We start from the raw sequence: 24,857 nt of genomic DNA, 5'->3' as shown, positions 1-24,857 counted from the left end.
GTGCTGGTTGGGGGTTTGGGGCCATTTTCCAACACCACCCCCCCCCCCCCCGTGGGTCCTCTATGCGGAGCAGAGCGAGAGCAGATAATGCAGCAGCCAAATGAGAACTGAGATAAAGCAATTACCTGATCAATACGGGTGAAATTGAGTAATCTAACAGATCAATAGCTCCGTCCCTCCCGCCCTGCGCCCGGGCTGCGCGCGAGCGGCTCCGCACCGCCGGGACCCACGGAAGAAGGGGTCAAGGAGATGGGAAGGAGCAGAGGGAGAGAGCCCAGCAGTGCAGCCCTGCTGCAGTGAGTCCCCCTTCGAGGGGATCGCTTTGGGGCTGGGATGGGGACGCACAAATCCCAGGGTCTCCCTTCCCCCAAATCCACGCGCTCTGTTGGGTTGCAGCGCGTGCAGAGCAGGGCTGGGGGCTTTCCCATCGCCCCTGCAGGCTTTGAACTCCTATTTTGGCTGTGTTGGTGTTGGGGAGGAGGGGGAGCACCTGGCGGGAGCTGTAATCAGCTTTGCCATCAGCTCCGTGCTCCCAAAGAGCCGCTGGGGCCGCGCTGGAAAATTACCACTTTGATTTTACTGGAAGTTTCTAAACACTGAGCTTCGGTTTTCCAACTCGGGCCCAAACCTCCCCTATTTTCCCTGGAAAGCAGACAGCGCTGCTTCAGAGGAACCGTCAGCAGAGCTGGGAGAGGGCTTCTTTAATCACAGCATTGGAAAAGCGTCTGCAGAGCCGCAGTTCTCCCTTTAATCAGGAGTTGGAAGAGCGGCTGCGGAGCTGCAGCATTCCCTTCGCTTCTCAGGGCTGCTTTCTGCGCAGGGGGAGCAAAGCATCACCCCAACGCACACCCCAGTTTTGGGGGATGCCTCCCCCCTCCCCCCATTGCTGCAGCTCTGAAAAAGCAGCGCTGGGTTTGAATGGGAGACGCCATTCCCCTCCCCAAAAAAACCTTTATCTGCCAGCTCCGTGCCGGCGTATGGAAACATTTTCTGCTTTGGACCTCACGAAGCAAACAGACGGAGAGAAATATTGGCAGCGGAGGCTGAGCGAGCTCCCAAACAGGACCGGTCTGTGCACAGCACTGCAACACCCCGAGCGTTGGCCCCACAGCTTCAACGGGAGCGAAGTGGAACCGCAGAGTTGGGGTCTGGGATGCGGCAGCACCCAACTGCTGGCACTGGAAGAGAGGAGCGAGGATTGGGCTCAGCGCGCGGCACCGGGATTCATCGGCGCTTGGTTCAATATGCGTTTCTCATCAGGTTAATTGGGCATCGAAGGGAGGGAGGAGAAAGCCACAGGGCTGCCCCGTCTGCAGAACAGCAGCAGCGGCGCTGCACGGGGCCGGGTGCCAGCAGCCCCCGATCCGCTCCTGCCACACACAGATCCCTCTGTGCTGCTCCGAAAAAAACAAATTCAAGGAGCCCCAGCCGCAGCTCCGCACCTCTCAGCCCCTCTTTAACGCCATTCAAAACAAAACAACTCTAAAAAAAAAAACCCACACGAGGCCAATTGGCCCAAAGCCTGGGCAGCAACGTGCCGAGCTCAGGGCGTGGATTTGGGCCAGTTTGAGTTAAATGGAGTTGAGAAGAGCGGCTGCCAGGACCGAATCCCATCTCACAGCACCAAATCCCATCACCCATCCTGCTCCAGTCTGGGGGGGGGGGGAGGAAGATGATGGAACCAACGTTGCTTGCAATGGGGAGGAGATGTGGGGACTCGGAGCAGAGGACAGAGCTGCGAGCAGCCATGCTTACTTAAAAGGTTTATTTAACTTTTAATTTGAGGTAAAATACTTTTTTTTTTTTTCCTTTTTTTTTTTTTCTTTTTTTTTTTTCTTTCAACTTCCATAACAAAATACAGAGCTATCAGATACCCCTGGAAAAAAAAAAAATATGTATATTATACATATATTTCTATAACATTACATCATATATATATAATATATATATGCCGACTTTTTTTTTTTGTTTGTTTGTTTTTGAAGACTTTATAGAAAGTGGAACGTCTAAAGGCACTGCACAATGGAGTATTTAAGGACTACTTTACATTGTTATGTACAGTTACACACACACCGTCCTGCTCACCACCTCCCCACGCATGTGTATGCATCCTTCCTAATCCCTGCTGAATCGAGTCTAGTAAAGTCAAAACATGCCTCAGGAGAAGTGATTCTTACAAATAAAAGAAACTTTCTATGGGTAAATACTTAAAAGCACTCTAAAATTGAACTTCTTTTAGGAAAAAAAATAAAAATAATAATAATAATAAAATAAAATAGCAACAATCTGATTACCATTAATTCAAAACCAAGAGAAGAAATCCGCTGCTTTTAAAACCCACCAGGATCCGTGAGGACACAAAAATAAAAACAAAAAACACCTGTTATTTGAAAACAAAACGACGTTAATTATGGAATAAATTAAAAAAAAAACAAAAAAAAAACAAAAATGAGGGACAACCAGGCCGCTGTGTTAATGCTGCTGCTGGGGGGGCTGTGCTGCTGTCCCCCATCCTGGTGGTGGGATGGGGTCGGATCCTCCTGCCCGCCTTCCTTGGGCTCCTCCCAGGTCCTGGCCGTCGGTTGTCCGATCAAAGTCTCTTTCCTACAGATTCCCTAAGACTAAACAAAGCCAAAAAAACAAAAAACAAAAAAAAAAAACAAAAAAAAACCCCAACAACAAATGGTTTAAACATTAACATGCTCTGGATTAATTAGTACAGGCGGACGTCGAGAATTTTCAACCATTTAAACTTTACAAGTTTAAAGATTTTGGCACATTGGAATATATATATATAATTTTTTTTTTTTTCCTTTTTTTAAATTTTTTTTTCTTCTTCTTCTTCTTTTGAAAGGTAAATCGTTATTTATAAATGTCCTGCCCCCCCCCATCACCCCCCAAGGGAAGGGGGGGGGGAGGGGGCTGCCCTGGGCACCGGCCTCGCACTGCGGGTGGCACTGCCCCGCTCCATGGTCCGTTGTCCTGAGAACCTGAGTCCTTATCCCTGATGGCGGAGCTCCCGGCTTGCAGTGCAATGGCTATGAAGAACCCCCAGCCCAGGCCTTGGAAACGGTTACAAACTTTTAAAGCCAAACGACGGTTCGTCTTTGTGGGTTTGTTTGTTTGTCTGTTTGTTTTTTTGCCTTAAAGAAGCGCAAAAGGGCAGTGCCACCTCCCCAGCTGGGAGCAGCCCCCCCCGTAGACTCCGGCACTTGGGAATGAGGGGCGACGATATGCGTTACGGATGGGAAAGGCCTCGTGTTGCTAATTCCTGAGTTCATGCTGACGTCGGCTGCGGGGCTGGGGAGGGCTCCTGCCCTTTTCCCCTCCGGCCCCAGTGCCAAAATCCCGGTGCCAAACCCCGGTGCAGGGATGCTCTCCGCTTTGCAGCCACGTTCACTGCGTCTCGGGGCGCGCGGCGCTCACACACCCGACCCCTCTGAGCATCACCAAAGCCCCACGTCTGCTGGCCGGGACCACCGACACGCAGCCACGCCGTGGGCACAGCTCTGCCCCACGTGGGGTCCATCGTTTTCCGATTTCCATCCGAGGAATCGTTCAGAATCCATCCTGATGCAGCAGGAAAGGGGATTTGGGGGAGGGTGGAAGGGAGGGGGGGGGGAAGAGCATTCCTCGGCGTAATCCGGAGCCTAAATTAATCAGCCTAACGAGAACCGCAGCTACGTAGGGAAATAGCAGATTTATAGCAAATGCAGTGAGACTGACACCACGGCTCGGAGCAGTTCCACGCCGCCCGCGCTCCTGCGACCACCGTGGGGCTGCATCCACCTCCACCGAGAAGCCCGACCTTGGCCACCGCCTCTGGCTCCTCATAGGCTCCTTCTGCCAACAGACCCTGCTCTCATAAAGTGTATACGTAGTTAAGGCATGAGTCAAAGTGATAGGGGAACCAAACAAAGGAAATAAGATTGAACAAAGCTCCTGTCATTCCTTCTCCATGAACTCACCGCAATCATTTCAGTGTTAACCTTCCAATCACTCCCAGCTCCACCCATACCATTACGAAAAGAAAAAAAAAAAAAAATTAAAAAAAAAAATCCTAGGGTACATTTTAATGCGTATATTAAAGGCATTAGGTTATTATTATTATTATTTTTTTTTTTCCCACCCCACTCCCTTCCCTGAAAGATTCTATAATTTGCTCATGGCTTCTGCAGTATTTCTGAAAGGCCCAAAGGACGGCGGCCGCGTCCTGAAGCGCTGCCATGTCCCGGCACACAGAGCTGTCTCTCTGCAGCCCTCTCCAACCCGAGGACAGTGCAATATTCTCTCTCCCTGCCCTCCCCCAACCCCCCACACCCCTCCCAAAACGCAGACAGCTTCCGATGCTGGCACACAGCACACGTCTCCCATCGTCAGGAAATCCTCCCCGCCATCGCACCAGACTCCATCAAATAGGGAACTAGATGAACTCAGAGATTCCCGCTTCTATAAATACTAGATAGAGCGCACAGGGAACAGACTGCACTGGAGTTCCCCTGTCTCGGTGGAGGCCTCAACCCCTCTGGAGTTCATGCAAGGTGTGAAGCTCAGCACCCTCGCCTCTCCTAATCGGAACAAGACAACCGCGTCTCACCTGCAAGTCAACAATGAAAACGAAAAACACAACCCCCTCCCCGCCCCCCCCAGTCTCTAGAATTACCAAACCAATCTAGCCCCAGCCCCCCCCTCCCCACCCACCCCCCCACGCTCTGCAACCTTGCTACATAAATACACGGATGGTTTCGGCACGCAGCCTCAGGCGTCGGAGGCAGCAGCAGCTGCCACAGCCTTGGGCCCAGCCGCGAGGTGCGGGCTGCCCAGCACCCCGTTCCATGGGACACGGCCGTTGGGCTGCTCCTCGGGGGCGTCCGCCTGCCGGTCCCCGTTCCAGCGGCGCTTGAGACGCAGCTTGGGGGGCATCAGGGCGTCCTCGCGCTTCTCCTGCGCTCCGGGCTCTCCGGACGGCTCTCTGGGGGGCTTCTCACCACTGCTCTCCCCTTGATCTTGGGGCTCTTCGGCCGGGCCCTGGGCGGGCACCAGAGGTGCCGGGTGCCAGGATGGAGCGGCGGGTCTGGCGAACACCGGACCCTTCTCCTCTTCCAGGCTGGTGCTGGGCGCTGCCATGCTGGAGTTTTCCTCCTTCTCGCTTTTGTCTTTTCCCTTCGCGGGCGGCTCTTCGCGCTCGGCCTCCTTGTCCACAGGGGGCTCGAGCTTCACCCTGGGTGGAGGCGGAGAGGCGAGCTGGGGGGTCGCCGACTCTTCGTTGCTTTCCAGTCTCTCCCTGTTTTTGCGCCCGACGGGTGGAGGCTGCAGCTTGATGGGGAACTGGGGCTGCTCCTCCATGGGCATTTGGCACTGTAGTGGTGGCACCATGAGGCCCGGATAGCGGGGGAAAGTCCGCGGGCTCAGATGGTAGTTGAAGACGGAGCAAGCTTGCGAATGCAGGTAGTGTTTCATTTCCTCAGGGTTGAAAGAGAAGCAGCTGCTGCCTGTGAAGGGGCTGAGGCCTGGAGACGGGCTGTAGGAGAACAGGGTGGGAGTCAGGGACAGCGCAGGCGAGATGGGGACGTTGAGGACCCCGCCACGTCCTGGCAGAGGGGACACGGCAAAGGGGCTGTGAGGATCCGGGTAGATGCCGGGCCTGGTGAAGAGAGGCAGCATGATGTCTGGCTTGCGCTTCTGGTGGTTGACACCCCCGGCGCTCGCGGTGTTGCGTGAGGCCATGAGATCCACACCACGGCGCCAATCGGCGGAGCCGTCCTCCAGCTCTGGTAGGTCAGGTTTCCTCTCCCCGCTGTCGCCCAGGGCCTCTGGGTTGGATGGGACCAGGGAAGGGCCGGAGAAACGGCCGGGCTGCGCATCATCAGTGGGAGAGTGGCTGTCCAGAGGTGGGAAGTGGAAGCGGGACGAAGCCGTGGGGACGGGAGGAGCGCTCTGCGGCACGACACCTGGGCACGGGGAAAGGAAAAGAGAGGGGGAGAGTTAAAAGCGCCGTTGCCAAGGCAGTTAAATCAGAGGCAGAGCTGCTTTTAGGGCTGCACCCGCAGGCATTTGGAAGAGCAACACAAAAATACCAGGAGCTCTCAGCAGCGCAGCAGACGATCAGATGGGAGGCACCTTCCCCATCTGCTCCCCTCGCTCCTGCCCACCTCAAAACCTCGCCACTGCTGGGAGGAATCTTCTCCTCTCAGCCCTGGGGGAGGTTTCTCGAGCCTCCGGCAGCACTGAAGGAACTTCCACTTTTGCATGCCCTCCCCTGACCTCTTTGCTTTGGTTTAACCAGAAAATGGCCTCAGTGCCGGCGCGTCAGGAGCACGGTTAAGCAATTGTGTGCCAGCACCGCCAGCAGAAACGCTGCTGGTAAACCTCAAACTCTTGGGGTGGAATACTGAAAGCCCCTGATTTGTGCATGTTCTCTCTCTGATATTTCTGCCCATACCATTGCTAGCTCCTGCAGGCTTCTCTTCCCCATCCTCCTGAAGCAAGCTTCACCGTGGTGCCTACAGAACCACGTCTCTGCATCTTACTCCTGCTGCACTGAGCCACGCCGAGGCAAATTCCTCCACACGCTTTCTCACCTTCACAACACACCGTTTGATTCTCCTTTCCCTTCCAAACTGTGTGAGCGAGTCAGGAAACCTGATTCCAGTGCCCCAAACAGGTCTGATATCCCAACCCCCATCCCAGCCAGAAGGAAAGAAAACAGGTTGTAATTAGACAAGTGCATTCCAGTTCTCCAAACTTCTTTTTTTAAATGCATGCCCCAGAGATAGGAGGGAGTGGCTGCAAACAGGGAAAAGGAACAGCAGTGAGCAATATTGAGCTGGAACTGCCCAGACTTGTTGCTGCAAGTAATTATAGATTTGCAGCACTGTTTCGTACTACATCTTACACCCCCATGCTTTGGCTAAGGACTCCTGGAGAATACATTTCCTTCTCCCCGCTGCCATAAAGGCAACATGTCTCACGCAGGTGAGGCCTCTATGAATATTTCTCTTCTCCCAGTCCCGTCTTCTGGGTTACTGCTTGGCCAGAGGACAAAGACTTTGCTATCACACCAGGCCTCCCCCAAGGCAGAGATGGATGCAGGCGGCTCCAACTGCCAACATCAACGCGCAGTCATCGCTGTACGTAGGCACAGAGCGCACAGCACCGATGAGAAATCGCCTTGCCCACACGTAACCTGTTTTTCTCAGCCACTAATGTTTCAGAGTCAACATTCAATCCCCACTTTTCCCCCGCTCTCTCCCTTCTCTCTCTGCTAGACGAATCTTCAAGGCTTCCCCCGAGGCGCTCTTCTGGAGGTGAGAACGAAGAACGTGGCGCTGTGAGAAAGGCTGGTTGAGGCGCCTCTGCAGTCACGCTTTCTTTGCTGCGGAGAGTTTGCAGTCTAGGGCCTCACTGTAATGACTTCCAGAAGTTTTTTTGATGGACACGATCGCCATTCATTTCCCTGGTCGTGTGGTGGCTGTTCAGTTGTGGAGACAATCGGGCCAGCTGCAGAAATCTAGCTATGGGGGGATTTAACTCCACCAAAAGGATCTTCCAAACAAAGGACCCTCCTTCCAGAGAAACCACAGCAAGCAGTAATGCTGACTCCAGGACAAACCCAGTGTGAACTTCTGCTACTGCTTCTGGCAAAAGACTCAAAGGCCTTTTAGGACGAGCAGGGAACAATTAAGCTCCATTCCCAAACTCTTTTTTGTTATCCTAAGTGTCAGCACACCATTCTGCTGCAGGGAGGATCAAGAAATACCTGTGATTTTAGCCAAACTGACAAGCTACTACTCTTCTCTGGAAACTCCAGAAACACTTTGTGCTCACTATTATGTTTCTCTGAACTCTAGACACGTTGACTAAAAAACAAACAAACAAAAGAACAACCCTTTTTGGATACGAAAGGAGTAGACCTGCAACAATAAGGGGCTTCTGCAGGAGAGGAGCAGAGAGCAAACTGCTGCTAAGCTGTGAACTTTCCAATAGTGCTGACAGATACGCCTTGCTGTGCACCTAAGTGCCTTGTCAAGGAGGCTCACATTTATATAGTGCCATAAACTTACATTACAAACATGTGAGGCAAGGTCCCTGCAAGAGAAATAAAACCTTCTTATCCCAAGGACACCCGCACCCCAACAGCAAAGCAAAGCAAAGCCGCAGTGCCAATAAAGGCAGTCCAGCAGGCAGGCTCAAATAGGAAACCAAAATGCCTCCAGTCTCCCCTGAGGACAACCACAGATGCACCAGTGACAAGCTGAGGGAAGGAGCGCTGCAGATAAAGCTTTATCAGTGCCCAGGCATTCCCACCACCCCAGCCCTGATTGCCCCAGCAGTCTTTCAGGAGTAGGAGGTGACTGATAGGGGATGTGCAGAGGCTGCTGCCCTGGCCCCACTCCTGCACCCGCTGACATGCAAGGAAGTTGCCAGCCCCAGCTTTGTGCTCACCGTTAGGCCGAATGTTGATGAACGGATAGTTGGGCATCACCAGCTTGTTGAAGTTGAACTTGTAAGTAAACCTTTTGCCCTTTGTCTTGTGAAGAATCCTCTTGTTGTAATAATATCTATAAAAGAAAGGTAGAGAGACCAATCAAGGCACGTAGAGATCTGTTTTGAGTCTTTGTTCTGTAGTGCTACCAACGTCCACCTTTGACATACTCACAGAAAAGAACACGATGGGATCCAGAACTGACTTAGCTGACAGCCTGCACTGAGACACTGAACCTGAGAAAGGGGAATCCGTGCTCGAGACTTTGGCAGAACAAAACTCAGTGCAATCACAGAGGGACCAAACAAACTGGATGTCCTCTGATTTTATTTTCCCTTCTGTCCTCAAGGCCTAGCACACTGCCATAAACTCAGCACAGTGTTCAAAGCATCAGACTGCACATCAGGAGGGCTGGTTCCTGCTGCCATCAGGCCTGTGAGCAAGTTGCTTCCCTTCCATTTACCCATTAGCACCATAATTCACAGCCCCAACAAAGGCAGAGCACAGAACTCACGGGGAGAGGAGGTACAAACTGCACCACAGCCTCCTCCCCACTTACACCAGCACCACTGTTTGCCTTCAGCCATGTAGTAACGGTGTACTAAGGTGCTGCACGCAGATCCCAGGCACAATTCTTTACACTCACAGCTAAGTTAACACATGCTGTTGCCACAGCACACCCCAAACAAAGCAGCGTCAGCTCCTCAAGAAGGGGGGAACAAGCCAGAACTCCCCACCTGGAGGAACTGTCAATAGCCACAGCTCCTGTCCCACTGCTGTCACATTTGGCACCGAGATGCCAAGACATGATCAGTGTTGGCAGGTGGTGGCTATTTTCCACTCCCATGAATCAATTACAGCCTCAGTGCCATTCAATTTATCGTTTCCTTCCTGTTCCAGCATGGGACTCGAGTGCTTGCTGCCTTGTTTGTCTTTGCCAGCTCCACCCAGGAGGTATCATAGGGCGTAAGGCAGCGAAGTCCACGTAGCAGACAGTGCTGATAATGCCAGGACCTGTCAAGAACCTGGGCTCTCCTGACAAGCTGGAAATGCTGAAATGCTTCATAGGCTTGTGTGACATTCTTGCTGTCTGTATTTCAAAATACAGATTAGCCACTGAAAAAACAGAAACCGTCTGAGAGAAGCTACATACAACAGGGCTAACTATTAAGGGAGATTTTAGTCTTCAGAAGTGCAGAGGGAGGAGCAATCAGCCCCTGTCTCAAATGAAGGGACACTGGTGGCTGGAGGGTGCCCTTCACCCACAGGCAACTTCATGTCACGGGGGTCAGGACACGGAATTCACCATAATATGTGACAAACTGTGAAGGGGGTGGTGACAGGTGACTGACACACACCCAATCCCTGGAATGGGCACCAGGTTTAGCAGTAAAGAGACAAAGGCATGTTAGAAAGGGGAGTTGCTTTCTCTGAAACGGTACCATTGATGGTGTGATAATAGAGTAACGCCTCTGGTTTCCTCCCACACCTTCTTGCTCAAGCCAGCATCAGCAGTGGAAGCAGTGAAAAAAGAGGCAGAAAAGCTCCCCGGAAGGAACCCATCCTGATAATAACAACCTGAGCACCAGGTGCAAATTTACGCTGTGACGCCTGGCCGCAAAACACGTCACGGTGATCCAGGAATTTCCTCTCCTGTGCCTCCCTGCTCACACTCTGGTACCTCACCAGGCAGTCTGGCACCCCAGAACACAGATTTGATACAAACCTCCCAAAAACATAGCTACGTTGAAGCAGAACACCTGCTGCCAGTTATCCAGATGGGTGGGCCAGGGAATCTCCTGCTCACCTGAGAGCTCGGCTCAGTTTGTCGTAGTTCATTTGGGGCTTGCACTTCCGCCGGCCCCACAGCCGTGCCACCTCGTCGGGGTCCTTGATGACGAACTCCCCGTACTCGCCCTGCTGCCAGGCAATGACATGGCGGAACTCCTCCTTCTGCAGCAGCTCCAGGATGAAGTGCCAGAGCTGGATCTGCCGCGAGCCAGGGCTGGACTCGGTCTTGTATGCCCACTCGGGGAAATGATAACCTTGGGAAGTGCCAAAAAAGAGGCGTTCAGACAGTGGCTCACAGCTACAGAACTCCCAAATGCCAAGTGCTACAGCTGGGAACGAGTGCCTGCGCTACGTATTGGTAATGTTCTTTCCAGAGGAGGACCACAGAGCATCGCTGGGAGCTGTAATTCCAATAAGTATTCAGTGCAGAAGCAAAAGAAGCCCAGATTTCTCACACTAGTTGCTCATTTTCTTACTCATTTTACCCCTACTCTCCTTGGAGAAGTCCCAAGGAAAAAACGGGAAAACACACAGGGGTATGAGAGCCATACAAGAGTCAGACAGAGTGGAAAGGAGCCCAAGAGCTTTAAACATTGGTACGATTTGGACTTCAGGTGCCTCAAAATAATGAGAAAAACAAAAACAGATTGGAATATCTGGTTCTTCCAGGAGGCAAGCATGGGTGGCTGTGGGGGTCTCCAGCTCCCCATCCCCTCAGAGCACAGCACCCTGCTCCAGCCTCAGCCGCGCCAACAGATGTTTCTGAGCGACTGCCAAGTTCAGCTCTGTCAGAGCAGTTTCCCAGCACAGCTGCTATTGCGCGGTTTTCCAAATCATCGTGGCCACAATTTTCAGCTCAGGCAGCGTGCACAGAGCCTCGTCGTGCTCAGATGGCACCCACCCCCCCCCTCCCACCTCCCCACATCGCAGGCTGCGGCTGAAACAAACCCAGGGAGCGCCGCGCCAGCCCCGGGGGAGCACACTTGGAGCTCCCAAACCCTCACAAACAAAATGTCTCCACGAGGATCCATTTGCATATTAACACAGAGCTCACGAGGCTGTAAAACTGGCTGAGAGTGCACCGAGCGGGAGCCTTATCGATTCCCAGTGACACACAGCAAAGAGCTTTGAGGAGAGGTGGAATTAATCCCGCCTGAGCTCCTTCAGCCTGGGAAAAGAATTTGTAACAGCTGAACACCCTGCGCTCAGCCTTCCACGCGGCGCGCGTGTCCTTACCTCCTCCTCCTTCTGGCTTATCCACAATGCTGCAGCCTGCTTTCATTTTCTCCCTCCTGCTGACTGCGAAACAGAAGGAAATCAGCGCCAGCGCTATCGCTACACCGACCTCGCGGGCAGCGCTTTGAATCCCGGCCCTCCCCTCCCTGCACCCACAGCCCACGGCCGGTGCCCCCGTCGCCGTGCAGCTGCACCGCGGGGCGTCGGGCTCTGCTCGGCGCTGCCGTGTCGGAGCGGCCCGGCGGGGCCGTGAAGCAGACAAAACAAGCCCAGTGCAGTTTGTCTCCTGTTACGAGACGGCCGCGCTGCCAAAACACACAAGCCGCTGAGCTCACCCAGATGTACCAGCGAGGGGAGGGGGGATCCCGGCTCCCGCTCCCCACTCACATCTGACTTTAATTTCGGGAGGCGGGCGCCGGGCCGGGCGCTACCTGCGGGCGGGGCAGCGGCACCGAGCGGCGCCCGGGGAGGGCCCGGCTCCGGGGGGGGTCGGGGGCGAACGCCGCCAGCCCTGCCCGCCGCGGAGGGGGCCCGGCCCCGCGCTGTCCCCGCCGGGGTTTCCTGCCCGGCGCCGCCGCTTTGAAATGGTAACGCCATGTAAATAGCTGCGAGGGGCAGGCGCGGCGCCGGGGCTCCGGGCTCCCGTTACAGCGCCGGCGGCGGGGCCGCCCCCTCCGCTCCCTGCCGCCGGCCTGTCCGGGCCTGCCCGCCCGCCGCCGCGCTGCCGCCCCTGCCCCGGGCTGCGGGCGCTGGCTCCGCGCCCCCCCCCGCTACTACGCCCGCCAAGATCGGGCCGCGCGGCCGCCCCCGTTACCATCACCCCTCCTCCTCCGCCATCCCGTCGCTGCCGGTTATCGGTACGCTTCTCCACGCCGCCCCCGCAGCCGCGCGCCCCCGCTCGCCTCCCGCGCGCTGCCGCCCACCCGCACGGCTCCCTGCAGCCACAGAGCCCCCACCCCACCGAGCGCCTCCGGTACCCGGGGCTGCCCCGCTCCTCCGCCCCTCCCTCCGGGCCCACGGTACCGCGGCCCCGCGCCGCCCCCGCCCCCCGGAGCCGCCCCCGAGGGCACCCCCGCCCCCAGCGGGCGGCCTCCGCCCCTCCGTCCGCCCTCCGTCCGCCCTCCGCTCTCCCCCCGCCGCCCCCGCGGGACCGAAGCGACGCGCGCGGCGTGGCCCATCCGGAGCCCGGGAGGCGGCAGTAACGACTCGGCCGCGCCCGGGTCCGGGACCCACCTGCGGGGGCGGCGCGGGCCGGGCCGGGTCCGGCGGGCGGAGCGGGTGCGGTGGGGCGGCGGAGCGCGCCCGGGCCGCGGTGCCGATGGGGGGTGCGCGCCGCTCGCCTCGCTGCTGCCGCCGCTGCCTCCCCCGCACGGCCGCCGGAACCGGAACCGCCGCCACCGCCCACACACTTCCGGGCACGCTCCCACGCACTTCCGCTTCCGGTCGGAGCGGGCGCGCGCACGCACAGCGCCGCTCCGCCTCATTCCCACCCCGCGCCGCGACGGGTGGCGCCGGGGGACAAAAGAGGGTGGAAAGCGAAGCGCCCCGCGGGGGGCCTGGGGTCTCGATGCGCTCAACCCGCTCCCCGCAGCCCCTCCGCGCACGCGGACGCTCTGTCCTCTTCTCTGCCTTTACTGGGGCCGCGGGGAGCGCCGCCAGGCCCGTGTTCCCGTGTGGGGAGGAAGGGGGAAAGAACAGGGGGAAATAAAGCAAGATGGGGGCAGGCTGTCCGTCCGTCCGTCCGTCCGTCCTCGCTCAGAACTGCGGCCGCGCCGTGCCATCCCCACCGCTGCCCACCTCGCTGTAGATGGTTCTGCTGGGACCCTGGAGGGGATGCGGGAGCGGCGCAGGGTCGGGGGAGGCTCTGCGGGGACGTTGCCATCCCCCCCCGCTGGGTGCCGGGTCACCGCCCCACCTGCTCGTCCTCGTCCTCGACGTCCCTCCTTTGCACCTGGGAGTACAGCAGCTCCTCGGGGCAGGCGGCAGCTGTGGGGCAGGTGAGGCTATGAGGGATGGGGATGCCCCCCCCCCCCGCCTGCCTGCAGCCCCCCAGGCTGCAGCCTTCACCCCACGGCAGCGCCCACCTCTGTCAGCCTTCCTCCTCCTCCTCCTCCTCAGCAGGTACAGCGCGATGCTCGAGGCTCCCGCCGCAGCCACCAGCACTGCCAGGTAGATGGGCCACCTCCACCTGCGTGCCTCTATGGGGACAAGGCACTGGGATGGCCGATGGCTCTGTGCACCTGGGGGGGCAGGGGGGGGACGGTGATGGGCTTTACCTCGTGCGCACAGTTCTGCCACGTCCACGGACTTGCTTCGCTCCTGTGCCGGGTTCCAGGCCACGCAGGTGTAGGTGGCATTCAGGGCGCTGGCAGGGACGGTCAGATGCAGCATGTGCCTCTTGTCACTCTGTCCCCAAGTTGCACTGGAGGTGTTGTCGTGCCGCCAGGTGGTCTGAGCACCGCTTCCAGCCGGCACCGAGCACCGCAGGATGATGCTGCAGTCCTCGGTGCTGTAGGACAGCATCTCGTGCTGGATCAGGGGCGCTGGCACGGGCTCTGTTGGGAGTGTGGGCAGTGCTGCTGGGACGGAGCTACCTGCAGGTACCTGGGGAATGCAGCCTCAAGGAACCGGGAGGGACAGGCAGACAAAGGGCAGCGAGAGAGAAGTGCAGGTGGAGAGCAGATTTGTCATAAAGCAGGAAAATCCCCTTAGCAGATGGTCAGCAGCAGAGTGTGCCCAGGAAAGGGGAAGGGAAACCGCTGATAAGTCTCAGTACAAAAGGGTTTTCGCTTCTCCCTGCGGGCTGTAAACCCCAGGGATGGGGATGGTGTTCCTGCCCTCACAAAACCCCTTCAGCTCACCGTAGACGGTGAGGTTGAAGGAGTCTTCATCCACCTGTGATGAGTGATACGTGATGTGTGCATCATAGACCCCGCTGTCGCCCTGCTCCAGGGCGTTGATCTGCAATGTTGTCTCATTGAGCAGCTCCAGCCGCTGCCTGTTGTACTTGAGGTGCTCGGACGTCTCCAGGTTGTACTCCGCCACTTCTACTTTCTTGCTGGCGTTGGCTCTGAAGCTCCAGATGATCCTCTTCACACTGCTGCCAGGGTGCAGCTGCGGGGGGAGCTGCACCGAGTGCCCCAGCACACCGCTCACTGGCTTGATCTGGACTGCTGCAGTGCCTGATAGGACAGCAGTGCTCAGTGGGATGGAGAGTCCCAGGCACCTCCTGGGTTCTTTAACCTTCACCATCACCTCCCCTGCTTGTGGCTGGGCACTGCTGTGCTGATGCCGCGTGCTCGCAGTGCTGCAATGTCCTCACGCCACCCTGTCCCCTTTGCAGGGCTGGAGGTGGAGCAGGCTTAAGGGTGAAGCCCATAATTATTCCCTCCAGAGACCCTTCAGGGCTGGAGGCTGAGCTGCAGGGTGCAGCGGGGCTGGGTGCAGAGCTCCGTTCCCAGCCCTGTGGCGAGACACAGAGCTCCTGTGACGTGGGCAGGCGGCGGCTTTCAGACACGAAAAGCTGCAAAGAGGCAACCATGCTGGGGACTGCTGTCCCCCCACATCACAGGGCCCATCCTGTATCGGCCGCTCGCTTCCTGCCCACACTCAGGGCCAGCCACATGGTTCCCATCCACTGCACCAAGCTCCAGTTTGCAGAGAGGAAAGCAAAGCTGCAGGGGCAGCACGCAGACAGCAAGCAGCGGTGGGGCCAGGGTGGGGGGTCACAGCCCCATGGCAGCCACACATCTCCATTTTTTGGGGGGGATGCTGATGTAAAGCAGGAACACATCCCCGTGAATCACCCGTGGTGGCGCTGAGCCACCTGCCCATATTTTGCCCCAAACAAATGCCCCACACCAGCGTGCAATGCAAACACGACCTCTGCAATTCCAAGCTCAATCCTGCTGTGGGAAGCTCCTGGGTGTTGTCTGCTCATTCCTTCCCTTTCCCCATCCCTTTCCCTGGCCCCAAACGCTCACCCTGGAGTCTTCTGGCTGGTGGGGGCTGCACCTGCTCATTGGAGAACAGTGGGCGCCTGGCTTTGTCCCGGTGCAGCCCCAGCAGCACTGAGCAGCTTTTGCACAGCAGAGCATCTGCTCGAGAGCTTCGAGCTGTGCAAGAGGACCCCTGTGGGCTCTTAGAAACGTGTGGGTGAGCAGAGACCAGCATAAAACCCAGCAGTTTTCAAGCCAACATGGAGCAGGGCAAGGTGCAAATGGTCCCACCTGGTTCCAGCCCCATTGCTGACAGCAAACTTCTCCAGGTGTGATTTATGCTGTCAGTAAATAGAGTCGGGTGATGCCGTGCCTGGTGCCAAGTTCTGCCTTTACCCAGGGATCATGTCCACACATCCCCAGTCAGATTCCCCCGAGAACAGCGCTTGGACCCTTTCACAGAGGAAAACCGATCTCCCACCCCTCTTATTTCCCAAATATTTTCAAACCTTCACCAAACCCGAAGGCTGAATCTCATTCAGCCCCACACTCATGGTTTCACCGGGTTCCCACAGCAGCAGCATTGCTGCTGACCCCTCCTCCCACCTTCAGCTCTCCCCCCACCCCGTCCGCGCTCAGCCCCTACCCGTGGTGACAAGTAGCAGAGCCAGCAGCCTGGTGACGAAGGGACACCTTTGGCCACACGGTTGCCCCATCTCTCCATCCCCAGCTCGAGGCAGCAGCAGCCTCAGCTGCGCAAGCAGTGTGGAGGACGCATGCAAATCTGCCCACAGGTTCCTGGGGAGTGGCTGCTTGGGGACAACGTGAGACCCTGCCCAGCCCCATGGTAGCTCTGCGATGTATCCAGGGCTCCTGGGCAATAAATGAGGGATGGAGCCCGGATGCTGCCGCTGTTGGGTAAATAACAGCAGCTGGGCTGGCTGTGCCAGACATCTGGCACGAGGAGCGCATGTTCCCCATTGCCTGAGACTGCACCAAGAGAATGCTCCCACCCCGCCAGGCTGGTTTCCCCGCCACTTTTTTTGAAGCAAAATCCCAGCAGCAAAAAGGCAGAGACATAAGAACGTTGGAGGCAGCCCCACGCCTGCAGGGGAATGGAGAATTTGGAGAAGCACACTGGGTTGGGACGGTGCAGAGCCCCTCAGCGCTGCTGCTTCTGTGTTTCCAAAAGGGGGGAGCAAGAAGTGGCTTCTGGGGAGGCAGCAGCAAACTGTGCACAGCCCTGGGATGACGTGACTGCGAGGAGTCCACATGTGGGTGTGCGCAGCAGATGTACGCCTGCACGCGCAGCCCCACACACACAGCCCCACGCACGGCCCCACGCACGCTGTCGGCTCCCTGCTACGCTCTCACCAAGATTTATTTGCTGTTTTTACGACGTGGGGAGGTCGGGCCGAGCACGGGGCCCATGACAGTAGGTGCTGGACACACACAAGTGAAACTTCCCCCCTCCCCCCCTCCCCCTTAATGGCAGCACATAGGCGACACAGGAATGGCTATGGGGTGGGGGAAGAGCGGGCACATCTCCCACAGGCATTGGTCCCCTCACACGGCCCTGGGGATGTCACCATCAGGGTCTGCTTGACCTCAGGAGAGGGGGCTGGGAGCAGCGGGGGTGGGGGGGCAAGCTGCCCCATATGGTCCCATCCTGGATCTGCAATGCTTGGACCTGCCCCCGCCCACCCAACTTTGCCTCCACTTGACCCCAATTCCTCCCTCCCCCCCCCAAAAAATAAAGGTTTTGGTTCCCCTCTTCTTGCTCCAGGGCAGCCCACTCTCTCAGCTGGCAGAAATGGGGCTGGAACCCCCAGCTGTGTGGGTGATGGAGCCAAATCCCAGCCCTGTGCCAGAGGAGGGACTCAGCCTCATTGTTGCCGCTCATCTCCATGTCCCCAAAGGGGCCACGAGGGCTTCGGACAGAGGGTTGGACAAACCAGAGGTGGGTGGGGAAGCATCCGGCTGGCTGTACCCAGAGATGGCACCTCCATCCCCGGAGCCAAACCAGGGGCTGGAGAGGGGTCGGGTTTGGCACACAATGCACGTTACAGCCCTTCAGTTACATCCTGATGCTCCAGCGCTGTCGGCGCCTGTGGGGAGAGAAATCCTTCAGCTGGGGCCAAGGGCTGCCCCGTCTGTCCATCTGTCCGTCTGTGCACCTCCCTGCAGACAGTGCTTGTCCCTCCTCTCCCCTTTCTCCACCATACCCGGACCTGGCGTGGGCACATCATGCAGTGACAGAGGTGGGGAGTGCCCCCCACGCCCCGGTCCCCCCGGGGGCAGACACGGCCACGGGCCACCCGCACCTGAGGGCCTATGTCACCTCCTCGGCCGTGTCCTCTGGCTCCTGGTGGATCTGCTCATACATGGTGCTGCCCGGTGCTTTCTCCGTTGAGGTCGGCTCTGGGTTGTTTTCAGGGGGACGTAGGCCCTAAGGCAGAATCGAGGTGCTTATGGCCCTTCCAACCCCGATGTGATGGGGACCCCAATGCAATGGGGACCCCTGAGCACAGGCCAGCCCCATTGCTCCTCACCTGGTCATTACCTTCCGGGGGGCTGCGGTGCACGATCTCGGTGTACTGGGGCTCTGGGGGGCTCTCCTCTGCCGGTGCTGTGGGGGTGGCAGCTGCAGGGAGCGGGATGTGATGGGGGGGGGGAGGGCCAGGAATGGCTCTGATCACAGCTCAGCTCTGAGTGCTTTCACTGACCTGGATCTGCTGACTTCTCGCTGTTGAGCCGCCAGCACCAGAAGGCTCCGCCAAGGCTGACAGCCAGCAGGATGAGGGTGAGGACGATGTACCCCGACTTGGAGAAGGACACCTGTCCTCCTGGAAGACACAGATAGGGGCTGAGCCAGGGGATGGCCATGGGACCTTCACCCAACCTGAGGGCACCCAAGGGTGCTCGGATCCCTGAAACAGCCCGGCTCCTCACCTCCGCTGCGGCAGATGCTCTGCAGGTCGAAAGGGACGACCTTCTGGTCAGCAGGGTTGCTGACAGTGCAGGTGTAGGTGGCGTTGGCGGTGCCAGGCTGCAGGGCCAGGCGCAGCGTGGTGCCATCTGGGGACAGCTGCGAGCGGTCCGTGCCCAGCTCCTGCCGGCCGTTGTCCCTCCTCCAGGTGACGTTGACGGCCCCTTTGCCAGTGCCCTGGCACTGCAAGGTCAGGTTGCACCACTCCAGGGTGCTGGCCAGCAGTTGGCTGTGGGTCCGGGGCCTCGGCACCGACTCTGCACCCAACAGGGAAGGGGTCAGCACGGCATGGCTATGCTCAGACACATCACACTGTCCTGCATCAAAGGGCAGGGCACAGCCAGCCCACAGGTGTTTGGGGTGATGTGAGAAGGGGCCCCAGTATGGGGGGCTTGGAAGGCTGAGCATGGAACGTGAAAGGTTGGGCTCTAACCTAAGTCATCTCATTGCCCTGCACCACAGTTTCCCCGTTTCAGTGTTCCCAAAGCCCACCCCCCATTTGGCAGCCGCTCACCGTAGACAGAGAGGTTGAAGGATTGGTCCTCCACCAGCGCCGGGTGCAGTTTGATCCGTGCCCCATAGACCCCGCTGTCTCCCAGCTCCAGGGTCCCGATCCTCAGCGCTGTGGCATTGGGCATCTCCAGGCGTTGCTTGAAGCGGTCCTGGGGGTCAGGGCGCTCGAAGCCCCCTGGGCCAAATTCAGCCACCTGGATGGTGGCACCGGCACCAGAGGAGAAGCTCCACTCGATCTCCTTCACCCTGCTGCCAGGGGGCAGCACCGGGGAGAGCAGCACCGAGCCCCCCAGGACGCCAGACACCTGCTGGGGCTGCGCCCGCACCTGGCCAAACAGGAGCTCTGGGGACAACAAGGCAGAACGTCACCAGGGTGCGGGGTACAGCGTGGGGATGGGCAGAAGGATCCCTGGGGACAGGTCCCACCCGGCACCGCAGTCCAAGCTGGAGGAAGAGGATGAGGAAGAGAAAGCATCGCCCTGCCCGGTTGCAGACACATCTGCTCTCTGCCCAGCGCAATGTCCCTCTGCGGGATGGGGACACCACGGAGGCCGTGCGGAGCTGCTGCTAGCGGGGAGGGGAGGTTGCCAGGGTCGAGAGCTGCTGTCCAACAAGAGCTACAGTGTTCGGATGCCGAAGCTGCATCTGAACGGCGCGGTGTAGGCACTGCGGCCGGGCGCTCACCGGAACAATGCTCCAACAGACTCTGCGAGGAGTTCCCCGCCAGCATCTGCAAAACCTCATTGTCCGCCTTAAAACGCGCCTCGGCCCAGATGCCTACGAAAGATCACAACAGTTACGGCAGCAGGACTGGAGCGGACCAGGATGGATCTGGCTCCGGAGGGATGCTCGTGGGCACGCACCGGTCCTGCATCCCACTGCCGCGTGTGGGTGAGCGTGGGGACATGGAGGGGACCGTGGGTACCCAGGAGGGATGGAGCCACCTCCAGGACTTTGGATTTTTGGCAGCTCCGGCAGCGCTCTGCAGTCACGCTCAGCACCAGCTCCTGGCACCGGCAGCTCCCGCCTACCTACAAGCTGTCTCCTCCACCGCCTCCAGCCCTGCCGGCAAGGGAGGGCCAGCATCTCCTCAAAGCCCCCCACCACCTGTCCCCGTTCTACACACTGGGATACCCAGCAGTGAGGCCAGGCTTTGCCCCATCCGTGCTGGGACCTGGGCAAAGTGTCCCCACAGTCCTCTCCTCTCCCCCCACCCTGACAGAAGCAGATGTGCTTCTATATTAAAGCAGATTAAAACCAGACATCCCAGCGTTCGCTTTATAAAAAGCCCTCGTGCAGCCTGAATTACAAGCTGCTTCTTGGCTTTGCTGGGGAAGCAGAGCTCTCCACTGCCGGGCACTTGCTGCTCTGATCCTGCACATCAAGGGGCTCTTCTGGGTTCTTCCATCGATCACAGCCTTATGCTGGGCTGAGCCCCACTCCCTCCCATCCTGCGTGATCCTTCCCTGGGGGATCCCTACATTTTGGAGCCCAGTTGTGGGCTGGCACGTGAGCCCTTTGCACAGATGTTGAGCAGATGCTGAGCCCCAGGATGCGGTGAGGGGAGGAAGGGGGGGGGGGGTCACCACAGCCCCCAGCACACAGGGGAAATGATGGCTGGAGAAAGCAGGAGGGTGTCCGGCCACCACCATCACCTCCTGTCCTGGTGGCTTGAGGCCAGCGGCCCCCAGAAATAGTTTGGGAGAGGAAGGAAGGAAGGTGTTTGCAGTGCACCCCGACCCAGCTCAGATCTCAGACCTCAGCAAAAGATCTCTGAAGGCGATTTAAACCCAGGGTTTATTTGACACACATCAAGGAAGCTTCACTCTTTCATCACCCCCACACTCCCAAAGCCAATACCTCTGATCGAGGCGGCCTGGAGGACCCGCAGCCCCCCCAGCAGCCCCTCTGCCATCGTGCAGGGCCATATTTGTGCCACCATACGCACCCTGTGCCGCCACCGCCAGCCCCGTGCGACGGCCGCACGCTCCGAAGCCAATTAAGCATTAGGAAGATAAAAGCTCCCTGCTAATCTGCCCGGACTAGAAGATGCTTTCTGTCGGAATCGAGGGTTTTATGGGAATTATTAAATGTGTGGATTAGCACGCTGGGAATTAAGGGGATTCCTCTCTCAACGTTTTACGTAAGAGCCTCAGCAGCACAGCGCGGGGCTAACGGGCTCCGTGGGGCGCGAGCGGCGGCGGCGGCGAGCAGAACCCCCCAGGATGGGGCAGTGGGATGCTTGGTGCCCCCCGTTATGAAACCTCTCCGTGGAGCATCACGCGCTTGCGCGCCTGCCTCGGACCCATGCGGCCGAGAGCCCGCGAGGATGTAGAACAGCAGGGACGCAGCGCAGCAACACCACTGCCCACCCCGCGGGACGAGGGCACGACGCCCGGGCACTCACCTGGCGCGAAGCCGAGCAGCGCCAGCAGCAGCGCGGGCAGCCGGGCTGCGCTCCTGGCCAAGTCCCCCTCCATTCCTGCTCTGTGCAGCTCCGGTGGGCAGAGTCAGCGGCGGCAGAGATGGGGAGGAGGAGCAAAGCTGCCGCTCACTGCAATCCGTAGGCAGCCAAGCATCGTGGAGCGCTGCGCGCCTCTTAATTAGCTCGTGGGAAACGAGCGGGTGTGCGGGACCTGCACTGCATGATGGGGGGGGGGGGGAGGCGTGGTTGAGACCCCTGGGCTCTCAGCATCCTTGGTACCCCAATCAATGAGCAGTGCTCCAATTAACAAGCCGTGACCCAATTAATGCTGGTGGCACTCAGCGAATCCCTGCCCCTGGTCCCCACCAAAGGGCAGCTCTGCAATATTCATAGAACCACAGCAGGAAGCCTAAATTGACCCCAAAACTCCCTAGCCCCAACTTCTGCCTCTTTTCATTCAAAGCCATTCCCTCTCATCCCATCACTACCAGATCACGTCCAAAGTTGCTCCCATTCCTGTTTATGAGGTTCTTTCAACCCTTTTTCCTGGGCACATCCCACACCCAGCTGGGCTGAGCTTCTCTGGGTGAAGAAATCAGCACGGGAGGGGATGCAGAGTAGGAATCCTCCTCCCCAACCCATCACAGCCCCACATTGGGTGTCAGCCATCAGCACCTCAGCCACCGCATTTATTTCAAGCCTCCAACCAGCCAAGGACAAAAAGAGAAACAGCCTCAACACTGCGTCTGTCTTTCGGCTGAGCCGAGCATTAGGGAAGGCTGCTGGCTGCTCTGCACCTCCAGCAAAATAATTAATGTGCCCCCGAAGGGATGTTAATGGCAGGCCTGCTCCCAGGGCACCTTCAGATGAGGATGCTCGAGGTGCTGGGCAGAAGGATTGCTTGTGGCCTCATGGCTGCCTCCCAGGTTCAAGGCTCAGCCAGGGCTGTCCCATCCCTCAATTCCTCCCACATCCCTTGCAGCTAAGCAGGATGCAAAAGCTGCTGAGCAGCAATTTTCAGATGATGGGGGAGAGCAGCTCGCCCCATGGGAAGTAAGACAGCTGAGGAAAAAAAGAGGTTGAAGGCACCAGGCTGCACAGCACAGCCAGGATGCAATCCTACAAGCATCAGGGTGTGGATACAACCAGAGCTCAGCAGCCTCACACCGCAACCCATGCATTTGAGCCCCACATGGCCACATCCAGCTCAGGGAGCTCGGGGCCAGCACTGCTGACGTGCCAGGCTGCACCCTGAGCACCCAAACCCTCCTGCATTGTCCCCGTGTGCGCAGAGCCCGGGGCTGCCGCAGGCAGGGAACGCTTGTCAGAGGCAGGGAAGTCACACAGCTCGCTGGGAACTCGGCTCAACGTGACCGCAATCAGTCACTTCACCCACAGGGAGGGAGGGGAAAAGCACTGAAGCTCTTCTCAAAGCTGGGAACAGTGCACTTGCACCAGCAAGGGGGCCACGTGAGCTTCAAATTAGTTAATTTTTGTGATCCCCAGCTATTGCTGGGCGAAGGACTGCTCCTCCACCAACACCAACCACAGTTTGATCTGCTCCCCAGCCAGAGCCATTGGCTCAGACCTGTGGCTGAGCCTGGGGGAAGCCACTTCTCATCACTGCAGCTGCAGCGATGGCGACAATGCCTGCACAAAGCAGGGACTCAGAGCAGTTCCATGCACCCAGAACAGTGTCCTCAGGGGACCCTCACTGTCCTCACCATCCCCCCACACCGCCACCAGTACATGTTTAGGGGACACTGAAGTCACTGTGCACATCCAGGCTGTGCCTGCAGGATTCCAAGCGCTGCACTGCCCTGCTGGACTCGGGGCTTTCTCCCGGGTGAAGCCTCCTCTTGAGCAGGATCAACTGTGAGGTTGTGGCTTTCCAGCAGAGGGGAGTGCAGCCTCAGGAATGGCCGTACCTCTGCCGATATCCACGCAGTCAGGCAGCAGAAAACAGGTCATTTGGGGGGAGGATTTAGCAGGTGATACCACATCAAAGGGGCCAGATCCCAGAGCCATCCTCACGCTCCCACTTCAGCCCATAGCACAAGGGCAAACCAGGTCAGCAATGAGAGGCACCGCATGCAGCAAAACGGTCCCAGAAAACCCTGCATGAGGTGCTGAAGGGTTTAATCATTGCCAGCCTCACTGACTCGCAGACCTGATTTCCACACGTGGCTGCAGTGAAGGCTCCATTAGCGCTCACTGAGTGCAGGCGTGCTGCTGGGGACAGATCCTGCTCTGTGCCTCCTGTGGCCACTCAGGTCAGCTCCAAGCAGGCAAAACCTCATCTGAAAACCAAGAGGAGCACAGCTCTGCATCTCATTATCTAATTAACAACAACAAAATTGTATCTGTGGGTAACGATTCGAACTCCTGGCCTCTGTGGGGAGGAAGCACGCAAGCACAGGCCCAAATATACAGCAGATATTTTGCTCCTCAAAAAGAAGCTGGGACACTGTGAAAACACAACAGGCTGCCACGTACACATCCAGCAAAATAGGCCGCGGCTCGACATAAGTGCTGCCTGAGGCCACGCACGGAAGGGAAGCGGTGTTTTATTATTTATCACTGACAGGAATAGAGATCCACCTGCACACAGCCCCCGGGGCCCAGGCCTCAGTAGCACCACTCCGCCTTTCGCAGCATGGCCCAACTCCACCTCACCACCTCACAGCAGAGGCCTGCGGGGGTCCCAGCGCCCCCCACGCCTCACCCTCCCCCAGCGCACGGTCTCCTCGGAACTCCCCCGCCTACGTGAGCCCCAGCCTCGACTCTCAGCAGCCCTCCTGCCCCGCTGCCCAGGCCCAGGCCCAGGCCCAGGCCCAGGCCCAGGCCTCGGGGCTGCCATTACCCCCCCCCCCCCCCCCCTTCCCCGGCCACAGCCGGGCGCACACTGATGACGCACAAAGCGCGCGCCGCCACGGCGCCTCTCTTTCGCTCTCTCGAGGCGATGCCTGCTAAGTCTCGCGGGATTTCCGACACTATAAATAGCCCCACGGCGAGGGGCTGCGCTCAGTGCCCGCCCAGTTGGGGGCGGGGGAGGAGGGGTGGGGTGGCTGCGCTGTGCGAGGCGCCCCTGCGGAGGGCTGGGGCCTGGAATTGTCGGGTCTGGTGGCTCTGTGTCCTCTGTCAGTCCTTCGCTGCTGTCCCCTCCTGTACCGCCTGACGGGTCCCCCTCACTGAGGAGCCCTCGTGCGCATCGTTTTCCCCTTCATCTCTCCCCATGTGGTGCCAGCCTGGACCTGCAGGCCTTGGGCTTATTTCAGAGGGTGCTGGTAGAGCTGTGTCTGTTTTAAACACACACAAAAAGCATATTTTGGCTCAACTGCTGTGCTCAGTCCTGCTCCTGTGTGGTGGTGTGCCCAGCCCTCCTGTCGGTGCTCTCCAACAACCTGCTGATTTATTAGGAGCGAAATCAGATGAGATTTTATCACTGGGTTGGGTGGCAAAGGGCAGGAAGATTAAATG

The 24,857-nt window shown here is 58.2% G+C and overlaps 3 protein-coding genes and 1 long non-coding RNA gene across 9 annotated transcripts; 1 reads left to right on the top strand and 3 right to left on the bottom strand.

Annotated features, from left to right (window-relative positions):
• Positions 1-4,682: 4,682 nt before the first annotated feature.
• Positions 4,683-12,827, bottom strand: ETV3 (ETS variant transcription factor 3). Of its 2 annotated transcripts, none has more exons than XM_031606278.2 (5): positions 12,746-12,827; positions 11,513-11,575; positions 10,293-10,530; positions 8,446-8,561; positions 4,683-5,951 (listed from the first exon to the last, which is right to left on the bottom strand). In XM_031606278.2, exons 2-5 carry the CDS (start codon positions 11,556-11,558, stop codon positions 4,759-4,761), a joined length of 1,593 nt encoding a protein of 530 aa, XP_031462138.2. In that variant the 5' UTR covers positions 11,559-11,575; positions 12,746-12,827; the 3' UTR covers positions 4,683-4,758. The 2 variants fall into 2 exon arrangements, with proteins under 2 accessions (XP_031462138.2, XP_089983263.1); XM_090127137.1 differs by lacking the exon at positions 12,746-12,827 and adding an exon at positions 12,327-12,466.
• Positions 12,828-12,857: 30 nt separating this feature from the next.
• Positions 12,858-16,216, bottom strand: LOC116237249 (CD48 antigen-like). Of its 2 annotated transcripts, none has more exons than XM_090127166.1 (6): positions 16,097-16,216; positions 14,374-14,694; positions 13,789-14,067; positions 13,597-13,710; positions 13,428-13,515; positions 12,858-13,336 (listed from the first exon to the last, which is right to left on the bottom strand). In XM_090127166.1, exons 1-6 carry the CDS (start codon positions 16,164-16,166, stop codon positions 13,144-13,146), a joined length of 1,065 nt encoding a protein of 354 aa, XP_089983292.1. In that variant the 5' UTR covers positions 16,167-16,216; the 3' UTR covers positions 12,858-13,143. The 2 variants fall into 2 exon arrangements, with proteins under 2 accessions (XP_089983292.1, XP_031462152.2); XM_031606292.2 differs by having other exon boundaries at positions 13,200-13,336; positions 13,428-13,498.
• Positions 13,330-14,582, top strand: LOC149914398 (uncharacterized). The gene is made up of 3 exons (XR_016460506.1): positions 13,330-13,509; positions 13,631-13,681; positions 14,498-14,582. It is a non-coding gene; the product is annotated as an uncharacterized LOC149914398 (long non-coding RNA).
• Positions 16,217-17,080: 864 nt separating the features above from the next.
• On the bottom strand, positions 17,081-24,221 carry LOC116237251 (SLAM family member 8-like). Of its 4 annotated transcripts, XM_090127165.1 has the most exons (8): positions 21,360-24,221; positions 19,637-19,729; positions 18,954-19,295; positions 18,403-18,696; positions 18,177-18,296; positions 18,003-18,094; positions 17,792-17,899; positions 17,081-17,558 (listed from the first exon to the last, which is right to left on the bottom strand). In XM_090127165.1, exons 1-8 carry the CDS (start codon positions 21,430-21,432, stop codon positions 17,514-17,516), a joined length of 1,167 nt encoding a protein of 388 aa, XP_089983291.1. In that variant the 5' UTR covers positions 21,433-24,221; the 3' UTR covers positions 17,081-17,513. The 4 variants fall into 4 exon arrangements, with proteins under 4 accessions (XP_089983291.1, XP_089983290.1, XP_031462153.2 ...); XM_090127164.1 differs by lacking the exon at positions 19,637-19,729 and having other exon boundaries at positions 18,003-18,079; positions 21,360-24,220; XM_031606293.2 differs by lacking the exon at positions 19,637-19,729 and having other exon boundaries at positions 17,775-17,899; positions 21,360-24,217.
• Positions 24,222-24,857: the final 636 nt, after the last annotated feature.

The sequence above is a fragment of the Phasianus colchicus genome, chromosome 30 (genome assembly GCF_987193195.1).
Source record: "Phasianus colchicus chromosome 30, bPhaCol1.hap1.1, whole genome shotgun sequence".
In the NCBI taxonomy this organism is placed as follows: domain Eukaryota; kingdom Metazoa; phylum Chordata; class Aves; order Galliformes; family Phasianidae; genus Phasianus; species Phasianus colchicus.
The sequence above is the reverse complement of the archived record's forward strand: the minus strand, read 5'-3'. Positions and strand labels throughout refer to the sequence as shown.

Excerpts from the sequence above, each read along its gene's own strand:
- ETV3 (XM_031606278.2), bottom strand. The coding sequence starts at position 11,558 with ATGAAAGCAGGCTGCAGCATTGTGGATAAGCCAGAAGGAGGAGGAG. Across the intron at positions 10,531-11,512 it reads TAAGCCAGAAGGAGGAGGAG|GTTATCATTTCCCCGAGTGG; the intron begins GTAAGGACACGC and ends GCACTTCCCAAG. Across the intron at positions 8,562-10,292 it reads AAACTGAGCCGAGCTCTCAG|ATATTATTACAACAAGAGGA; the intron begins GTGAGCAGGAGA and ends TTTCTTTTATAG.
- LOC116237249 (XM_090127166.1), bottom strand. The coding sequence starts at position 16,166 with ATGGGGCAACCGTGTGGCCAAAGGTGTCCCTTCGTCACCAGGCTGCTG. Across the intron at positions 14,068-14,373 it reads CTTCAACCTCACCGTCTACG|AGCCCGTGCCAGCGCCCCTG; the intron begins GTGAGCTGAAGG and ends CACTCCCAACAG. Across the intron at positions 13,516-13,596 it reads GAGGAGGAAGGCTGACAGAG|CCTCACCTGCCCCACAGCTG; the intron begins GTGGGCGCTGCC and ends CATCCCTCATAG.
- LOC116237251 (XM_090127165.1), bottom strand. The coding sequence starts at position 21,432 with ATGGAGGGGGACTTGGCCAGGAGCGCAGCCCGGCTGCCCGCGCTGCTG. Across the intron at positions 19,296-19,636 it reads TCTGTTGGAGCATTGTTCCG|AGCTCCTGTTTGGCCAGGTG; the intron begins GTGAGCGCCCGG and ends TGTTGTCCCCAG. Across the intron at positions 18,095-18,176 it reads CGAGAAGTCAGCAGATCCAG|CTGCCACCCCCACAGCACCG; the intron begins GTCAGTGAAAGC and ends CGCTCCCTGCAG.